This window comes from Pygoscelis adeliae, unplaced genomic scaffold, assembly GCF_000699105.1.
Source record: "Pygoscelis adeliae isolate BGI_AS28 unplaced genomic scaffold, ASM69910v1 Scaffold26, whole genome shotgun sequence".
Classification (NCBI taxonomy): Eukaryota; Metazoa; Chordata; class Aves; order Sphenisciformes; family Spheniscidae; genus Pygoscelis; species Pygoscelis adeliae.
The window spans coordinates 2,436,355-2,446,355 of NW_008825104.1; the positions used below are offsets into that span (position 1 = coordinate 2,436,355).

The 10,001-nt window shown below is 36.8% G+C and overlaps 1 protein-coding gene across 2 annotated transcripts in view; it reads left to right on the plus strand.

Moving 5' to 3' along the window:
* The first annotated feature begins 1,347 nt into the window (after positions 1 to 1,347).
* Positions 1,348 to 10,001, plus strand: part of FCHO2 (FCH domain only 2) — an 86,295-nt gene continuing 77,641 nt past the window's right edge. For both annotated transcript variants that reach the window (XM_009327230.1, XM_009327231.1), the window contains exons 1-4: positions 1,348 to 1,433; positions 5,526 to 5,600; positions 6,942 to 7,083; positions 7,174 to 7,326. In XM_009327230.1, the coding sequence (XP_009325505.1) occupies positions 1,381 to 1,433; positions 5,526 to 5,600; positions 6,942 to 7,083; positions 7,174 to 7,326 (423 nt within the window). In that variant the 5' untranslated portion in view covers positions 1,348 to 1,380. The remainder of the gene's footprint in view (positions 1,434 to 5,525; positions 5,601 to 6,941; positions 7,084 to 7,173; positions 7,327 to 10,001) is intronic.

Consider the following 10,001-nt stretch of genomic DNA (forward strand, 5'->3'; position numbering starts at 1 on the left):
TCAGTTGTCTGTTATTTGTAAATTTATGTGTCTGTATGTGGTGTCCTTTAAGGCAACTTGCTATATTATTGATAAGACTGATGTATTATCTAGTGCAGTTAACACTTCACAGAAGTGAGCCTACTACTGTGGCTGCTGCAAAGTTCTTCCATCCACGCGTGGCTGCTTCCACTTAAGCTGGCAGATCCTTGCCTGCCTTCTCCTCCTTGCTCCCACCTCTTCTGCTGAGCAATGCAGCTGTTCGTGTCCTCATAGTGATCTGGATCACTGATCTTTATTTTTATTTGCCGGTTTTATTTTTCAGCTGTATAATTTCCCCAATCCGGTGCGCCTTATGGCTGCACAAACAAATTTTTCCAGAACAAAAAGGACGGAAATGTTTGGAGGGGTGTATGACCAAATCCTCAGGCTCCTCTCACTGGAGATGTAGAGGTGCCGTTGTGAAAAGTCCAGGATTCTGCTTCCCATCCTTCTTTCCCTTCCATTCTGAACATGCATGCAGTTTTCCTGAGGGCGTGCTTCTGTGTCTTTTGTAGCAGCAGTGTTATAGATCTGAAGCTTTTGGAAGGGAGGAGGGGAACGGGTAGTTTGACAGGAAAACTTTCATAGTAGCAGCGCTGTTATGCCGTGCCTTGCCTCCCCTTCCTTTCATTTCTATTGTTGCTTTCTGCTCTCCGGGGGAAGTTCACCATAGTGCCAGAGGTGATAAGCTGGCTGAGTTTATTAATCAGTGTTTAGGGCATTGTCTCAGTTTTAATGATGAGGTATGCCTTACTCACTGGAAAATGTTTTAAGTTTTAAAACTAAACTTAAGGATAGACAAAGGGAAGTTACCTGTGAGAAGGAAGAGATTAGTGATTTTTTTTTTTCCTTTTTTTTTTTACCAATTTTACAAAAAGCAGAGGAAGATACATGAAGTGTGAAGAACTGGGGAGGCAGGATATCCAGTGATTTCCATGAATTTTAGTTCATGGAAAATAATGAAAGATATGAGAGAATGAAGAGAGAGTACAATATTAAGTATGTGTTTAATAAGATGGAAAGTGAAAGAATAGAAGACCTGTAGAAATCTAGAGAAGAAATGGCTTTGAATATAGCCTAGAAATATGCAATAGAAGAGTTGTCATTCGAAGGGTAGTAGGTGCTGAGGTGATTTTAGTTTGTTTTACATATAGGGGATTGAAGGGAACTAACAGCAATTGGTAAAAAGCTGAACCATTAAAAATCATTCACTTCATGGAACTTCATCAGTTATTAAAATGCATTGGTTCTCTACTTTGTTCTGTAGTTGCTTTAGCATGTTGTGTTTCATACTTCTACTTTCCTTTTAACAATCTTTAGGGGGAAAGAAACAATGGCTTTGACGTCCTCTATCACAACATGAAACACGGACATTTGTCAACAAAAGACTTAGCAGACTTTATAAGAGAAAGGTAAGTATTCATCCTTGGTAATTCTGGCTCTTTAATCCTGTTTGTGGTTTTTATTTAAGTTTATTATTATGTTTAACAGTAACATGCAAAATATGTAAAAATCAACAAGCATTTAAAAATATCTCTTTTATCCTACAAGAATATCTAGGTTTACTCCATTCACTTAGAACTGAATAGTGACTCTCAAGCATCAATTAATAACAAGCTTCTAATTTTTCAGGTTTGAATTAAACTATGAATAAAAAGCTGGAAGTGTCACATTAGATGTCCAGCAATTTATTTAAATTAATCCAATTTTTTCATCATGTTTGGAAGAAAAGCAATAATTTAAACTAGCAGAAATTATCAGTCTCACAAGGTTTTTCACCGTAGATGTACCATTAGGGTATTAGCAACTGCTAGTATATTAAAAAAATTATACTTTCAGATTAAGATGTTGAGAAACTAGGTTTGTTAAAGAAAAGGGAGTGATATGTAGGGACAAGAAAATAATATGCAGAAAATAACACAGGTTCTTTTCTATGGGATGGAAGGGACAGAACTGAAATCTGCAGATGTGACAACTTCCGAAACAAATGACCTAGTGCTGTTTTTAGTTCTTCTTTGTGACAGAAGACTGCTGCTGCTATGTTGAACATAAGAATTTCCATTCTGGACAAAATTAATTATATGTCTGCTTTGGAATTTTGTATTAATTCAGTTACTGACACCAGATGACGCACGGAAAAAACTTGCAAGAGATTTACTGAGGACCTGTTTCAGTGAAGGTTTCTTGCAGTAAAAGCTGTCCAAAAAACCAGCCTTTGTTTTCTGGAATTTTTCATCAAAATTTCAGTTTTGGCCTCAAATAGATCTCAACAAAGAAATTTTTTTTTTTTTTTTTTTTAATTTCCACAAAATGTAACCACCACAAATCCAGCAGGTACTCAGTTGCAGTGACGTTTGCATAGTTTCAAAGTGAATTGGAGAAAATGACAAAAATCTTTCCATTAAGTAGAAACGGGTGAGTTCCAGAGTCCACGTGTGATAGGCAGTCTGGAAGGACTAGAGAAACCAGGGAATCTTGTGTTTCAAGAATCCCTGATTCCAGAGAACACATAACAAAGCCAGGCAGGGTTCCAGTGAAATCCTGCTTTGGATTGAGTGGAGGGATATCACACTGTTCATGTTTAGCATGAAATGCTTAGGGCTTCACAAGCTTGCATTTTTAATATTGACTGTTATAAATGTTTGCCTTGTGTTATCTTTGTGAGTGCCTGGATCTTTCCTTTGAAACCTGCTTTAGTTCTTGGAATCAGTCAGGTTTTATAGCAGTAAGTCGTAGACCTAAGCTGTTCATCACCTGGACACATTTAATTTTATTAGCTTTACATCCGCTGCATTTTGATTTACCTCCATACTTAGATCAGAAGCTCTCTAGATCAGAAACTCGCTCTCTCACTCTGCTTCTTACCTCCTTTATGTTGTATTCTTTGGGCATGCTCTGTTTTATTCATGCTGGTCCTAAGGTGAAAGGTCTTATGCAAATGGGTAAAAATAACTTGATGCTGTATCTGGCTTGGATTCTTCATTATAGTGACATAAATAAAACTTGACAGTTCATTCTATACAAAATTCCTAGTAAAAATAATGTGACATTCTAGGTTTTTTCACTCTATCACCGCCTTCAAATTAAACTTTAAATGAGATGTGCCTTTGGAATCAATAAATGAAATATTTGGACATTTCTCCACATCTTAAAGATGTTTCAGCAGAAGTTTCGGCTAATTAATTCTAGTGATTTGTCAAGAAGGAGACAATTATTTTTTTCTCAGATAAGCAAGTTTAAATAACATTTAAGACTAAAGATTAATGACCATGTAGGAATACATGAGGATCCACATGGGCGCTTTATCTTCAATGAGAGATCAAGAAATGTATTTTCTCTTCTTATGCATGGATCTGGATGTGTCAAAGAGATATGAAGCTATCTTACAGCATTTTTGGTAAAATATGCGAAAAATTTCAGTTCTCAGCACACCAAGATTCACTAGAATCTTAGTGCTACATTTTCATTTATTTGACAAGGCTTCGATATAGTTCATTAAGAGCAACTTGCCCTGGGATTGGCAAACATCTGCTAGTGATGCAGACCAGCAGCAGTAAGTTCAGTCCTTTCCAGTGACATTCTCCCATCATGGTATTAAACCTGGTATCCTATCTGTTCCATTGTGTTTTCTTCAGCTCTGCTTTATTGAAGCACCTCAGTATGCCAGGCTGCCATTAAAAAAAGCAGCTGAATGCCAAATAGGTGGTACTTTTCAAGTGAGGGGTGCATCACTGATCAATCTCAGTCTAAGCTAGTGGTAGTTTGTGGCATATAGTTTGTAGTTTCAAGGAAATAGATGGACCATAAATATTTTGTGTCCTCACTTTGGTAAAAATGTTTACGAGTGTTCATATCTAGGCAGTGAAGCCCTTCACTACTGTTGTGAAGTTACTGTGGGATGTCAATCAATTTCCCAGGACATAAATATGGTTCAGTAGCACACACGTTATTCACATGGGTCAAATTCTTGATCTCAAAAGAAATTGGATTGGGCAGTACTTCAACAGTATTTTACCTCTGTCCAATTGTCTTGACCATGTTCTATTTTGCATTTTTTTTTTATTGCAAAGAAGAGATGTTGCACACAATTATCTGTTCCCCTCCTTCCTCCACAGAGTATAGTCTGAATATTGTTTTGCAGTAGTGTTTTCTGCTAGAAATATGTGAGTGGATGAACATTTATTAGGAGCCTCCTAGATCTAATGTTTTTATGCTCTGACTTTTATGTACCTGATTTTCTGAACTGTTCCCTATGAAAACTAAACTTACATACATCTGAACTTTATTCACATCTGTCCTTCCATTCCTTTAGAACATATTGGCAGTTTTTTTCAGAAGTGGAGACATAGGAGTGTGAAAACTGAAAACTGCTGGATAGATAGAGACAGAACTGAGTTGGTGGTAATGCTTTTAACAAGTTAGAGGACTTAACCTTTGTATGTGCTGTAGTCACCTGGTCAGTCAGGAGTGCTGGAGTCTCCAGACGAGCCAGAGAATTTGATTTTTTTATGGAGCAATCTAAAAGAGAGAGGAAAGGTGGTTGAGTGTATTTGGATGTACACACCGCTTAGGGCACAAAGGACACATGTTTGTATGAAGCCAGTCTCTGCTACTTGCACTGTTCAGAATAGTGTTTTGGTTGTGTGCAGCCTAATTGGGGAAGAGTCTATTGTTCCCTTTTCTCCAGCCTTAGAAATAGTAATGAAAAAAAGAAAAAATGTATAGGATGTGGGAAAATTGGAGTTTTTTTATTATAGTCAGCTTAAGGATTTTTTTTTAAGATTTTGTCTTTCAAAACTTCTCTAGGAACCTTTTGAAATTACGAAGTTGTTTCCTCTGAAAAAAAACAAAAATGTTTGAAATGTGTTCATTTGTAATGATGATATATTTCTATACTGTATCTGCTGTTCCAGCTGGATATACCTAGAAGGAGCAGAAGGTTTCCTCCTTGGCTGTGTTCAGTTAGTCAATACCAATTCAATTTTCAACAGTGTTGTTTCACTTTTTCATTTTTGTTTTTGAGTATTTGTTAATGGTCAAGTACTAGAAGAACTGAGAGACAGTTGGATCTGTGGTTCAGAAATATATCATTTGAAGGAGTAAATTTTGTGTCAGGCAATCTGCTCAATGTTGGTAAATCTTGTGTGGGGCAGGTTAAAAGATAGATATCTTTGTGCTGTTCTTGATAAAGGATGTAGAAATTTTGTTTTTGAAGAAGTGAAAACATACGAAGGTTAGGCTGCCCCTGCAGGTTTTTTTTCTTTAAGTACTGGGAAGATTTTGTAGGTAAACTGTCTTATGTTTGTGTGTATTTAACACCTAAACTGTTTACATGTAAGAAACCACTGTGCTCACCTAGGAACTGAATAGGTATTGTGTTGGCTTTTCTCCAGAAAGATTGCTAAAGTAAAAAGTCCTCTGTTTTGAACCCTTAGAATGCATATTCTTCTGTGTTCAAATATCTTCAGAATTTTGATTATGCTTTTGATGGCTTTCTTTGACAGGGCTACAATAGAGGAGGCATATTCAAGGTCAATGACAAAACTAGCCAAATCAGCGAGCAATTATACACAACTTGGGTAAGTGTACGTAAGAGAGAAATAATTAACTGCATACATGTTAAGAATGGAGTTTGATTCTGAATATTTTATTGATGATGTTGAAAGTAGCATAACTTTTCCTCCTTTAAAAATGATTGTTAGTTCTTCAACAAACATGCAAAATATCATGCAGCTATAACAAAAACAAAAGACAGTGCAGTTCTTTATTCACAGTTTAAAAAAAAACAAAACCCAAACACGGAGGAACTATCTGTTCCTCTGTGTTTAAGGTTAAGTTCTTTTCAGACATAATAAAGAATGTGACTTTCTATTCTGTGCTCCCAAGCCTATGGTAATTATTCTGAAGAGAGAACATACGATCAACAAATGTGGCAGTAAATTTATTTATTATTTCTGCTTTCTGGAGTGTTATCTCTGTCCTCAGAGATGTTAAGAATGAGACTTTTCAATAGATTTATTCCATAGTTTAATTAAAATTTTATACACGGGGTATGTTTTTAAAAATTTGAATGATTAATGGATGTTTTTTCATTAGAAAGATTATGCCAACAACTCAGGCTTCTTATATGAGTCTAGATTTTTTTATTTGTAGTAATCACAGCTAGAAATGTGGGAGCTTTCATCAGTGGATAATTTGATACCAGTTGTTCCTGCTCTTCAAAGGTTCTGTATCTGCATGTTAGTTTGGACATCATTGCTTTCAAGGCTATGTATAGTATTGATTTTTTCAGCAGCATTAACCAGGAGATTGAGGTAGGAATGAATCTTTAGAATAGCTGGAGAAGTCCATTCAGTATAGAAATCTGAATCTGAGGAATGACCTGTCCCCCACCTTCCTTTGCCATACAGTTAATCTCTGTTAATCAGTAAATGCCTTTTAGTGGCCGACCATCTTTGCCAATATTTTTTCCTGCATCTTGTGGCTGTAATGATGTAAGACAACTAGAAGCTTAACTAACCAAGTAACTTCTGATTTGTTTGCGCTATTCAAGTATACACATAAAAATACTTCTACGTGTTAAATTATTTTGAGCTGCTCTTGCATCATCTTTAGCAATATCATTTGTCATTATTGTGTGCTGATAGTAGAGAAGATTAAGTGAACTTTGCTGTGTTTTACTCGTTAGACTCAATACAGGTAAAACATAAAACATGGAAAAATTAGCAGATAGGATTCCAAGTACATTTGAAACATTTAATAAGAATTTGTAGCAGTCGTTGGGGTTTTTGTTTATTTCAGTTTTAGGAACAGAACTGAACTTCTGTAAACTTATCAATTATACTTTAGCACTATTAAAAAGATATTATAGCCAACTAAAAGGAAAAAATGAACGTTACATATTATTTTCCTCAATCTAGGACATTTGCACCAGTTTGGGATGTTTTCAGAACCTCAACAGAAAAACTAGCAAGCTGTCATTTGGATCTTGTGCGGAGATTACAAGAGCTAATAAAAGAAGTTCACAAGTATGGAGATGAACAAATCAAAGCTTATAAAAAGGTTATTAATTTTTTTCTTATGCATGTTCAATGACTTGTTAACATTAAAATTAAAACGATTTGTTTTTGACAACTACGTGATATTTGGCAGACTAAAGAAGACGTTTCAGGAACATTGGAAGCAGTGCAAAATATTCAAAGTATAACTCAGGCCTTACAGAAATCAAAGGAAAACTACAATGCAAAGTGTGTGGAACAAGAACGTTTGAAAAAGGAAGGAGCAACACAGAGAGAAGTTGATAAGGTAGTTCTGTGACATCTTCCTTTAATTTATTGTGTTGTCAATCAGGAACACGTTTGCCTTGTATTAGTATTAGCTCAGAAAAGGCTAAAAGTGGTTAAAAGTAGTAGTTGTGGCTATTTCATATTGTGCGTGATATTTTTAATACCTAGTTATGTTTTGTTTACACTTACTTCCTTATCTGTTCTAACTGCACTGCAGTTCTAACTCTTTATTTTGTAAATACCTGCATCATATGATAATTCTGTTTACTGGCTTTTACAGAAATTGTGTGTAATTGTTTCAGCATCTACTATATTTTTGGATAAATTTCCTTAGGTAGATACGCAAACACTCAATGCCCTTGTTATTGAATTAAGGAGCAGGAGGTTTTGTGTTGTCCCTTCAATGAGACAAAGTAACCAATTACACGAGTATTTGAAGTCTGTTCCATTGAGAAGAAAAACATTACTTTCAGTGCTAATTTAAAAGGTTCCAATTTCATGGACCAAAAACCCAAGGGATGAGTATCTTGATGTTGTATTTAGTACTGTCCTTGGGTCTTCGGGGAGTTTGATCCATTCACAGAATCACAAAATGGCTGAGGTTGGAAGGGACCTCTGGAGGTCATCCTGTCCAACTCTGCTGCTCAAGCAGGGCCACCTCCTGAGCCAGTTGCTCAGGACCATGTCTACACAGCTTTTGAATATCTCCAAGGTAGGAGACTCCACAAACTCTCTGGGCAACCTGTTCCATTGCTCAGTCACCCTCTCAGGAAAAAAGTGTTTCCGGATGTTGAAGGGAACCTCCTGTGTTTCTGTTCATGCCCATTGCCTCTGGTCCTGTCACTGGGCACCACTGGAAGGCACCTGGCTCTGGCTCTGTCTTCTATGTACCCTCCCTTCAGGTATTTATATCTATTGATAAGATCCTCCCTGAGCCTTCTCTTCTCCAGGCTGAACAGTCCCAGCTCTCTCAGCCTTTCCTCATGGGAGAGATGCTCCAGACCCTTCATCATCTTTGTGGCCCTTTACTGGACTCTCTTCAGTATGTCCATGCCTCTCTTGCAATGGACAACCCAGAACTGGACACAGTACTACTCCAGGTGTGGCCTCACCAGTGCTGAGGAGAGGAGAAGGATCACCTCCCTTGACCTGCTGGCATCACTTAAACTTTTTCCTGTTTTCAGAAAACTAAGTAGTAGAGGAAAGAGGTCATGTTTCCCTGACACTAACTGTGTCTTCACTTTTTAAGTCTTGATACCCCTGCCTATTTCCATTTCAATTATCTGATCTGTGTAGGGCTCTGTTCTTGTTAGAATGGTCTTAGTGCCTTTTGTACTGCTGTCTTGATGGAGCAGATAGAGTTGGTTGTTGTCTTTTCACTGATGACAAAAGTGGTCCTGTTGACCACGTTCTGATTGTTTTATCTTTGATATAAAGCTAGCTTTTTTTAATCATCTGTCTCAAGTGGCAGTCAGTGTTGGATTCTAGACATGAATCAGAAATACATGGGTTGACAGATGTTTTTCTGCCAGTCTATTCAAAGTATAATTTTTCTCAATTCTTGTAAATAGATTGAAACTTTCCAGTAGGAAAAGTTGACTTGATGGAAGGCTTGTTTTTAAGATGTTACGTTATCCTTGTTCAGTTGGAAACAAAAAAATATTCAGTCTGACTGATGTCTACATGAGAAGGGAGAAAGAGGAAGCACTATAGTATGAAGGCCATTTTTTACTGTTTTGCATCTTCCCTAGATACTCCTGTTTGAACAATTAGGTCATAGCTGAATGCTCATCAGGTACTTAAAAAATGTTTCCAGTGGGAGCAGGTGACTGTCACATCTCTTCAGTTATGTCTTTATTCAAATTTACACTTGTAATTCCAGAAACATGGTGACAAAGATTGTATTCATTTATTTTTCCTTTGGCAGAGAATAGGTTTATTACTTTTAGCACAACATGAAAAATGTTTTCTATCGAAATCACAGAGTAACTACTTTATCATAAAGCAGGGGATCTGCACCAATATGCTAAGAGCTTATCACAAAGCCAAATACTTGGAGAAATACTTTATTGAAGAATCTGAGGAGGTATCTGAGACCTTGCAATTTTCATTGCAGCTGAAATTTAGCGTTAACTTGTGTAATAATTTCCTGTTGTTGTCTGACATGTGAACTTCTCTATTTATAGTGACTTGACAAAAAATCCTTGACTGATCCTTATTCTTTGACTTACTGTAAATCTAGCAATTGCTGCACCTGAGAATAGACACATCCTGTTTTCAGAAGAGACTACTAGTTAATTATACAATGTTCATGGGTTTTGTCATTTTGTCTGTCCTGCTGAGTAGTTGAGTTTTGTAGATGATCTTCAGCACATTACACTCAGTTTCTGCTCATCGTTAAACATGATTACAAGAGCCAGAGAATGTTTTGGTTTTGCCAAAATCCCATGCATATGGGGTTCAATTACATAATGCTTTACGAAAAAACTTATTTTTGAAGTCTTTTAACTTGGCATTTCCTTCCTTTTCATAGAATCATAGAATCATTAAGGTTGGAAGAGACCTCTAAGATCATCGAGTCCAACCGTCAACCCAACACCACCATGTCCACTAAACCATGTCCCTAAGCGCCTCATCTACCCGTCTTTTAAATACTTCCAGGGATGGGGACTCAACCACTTCCCTGGGCAGCCT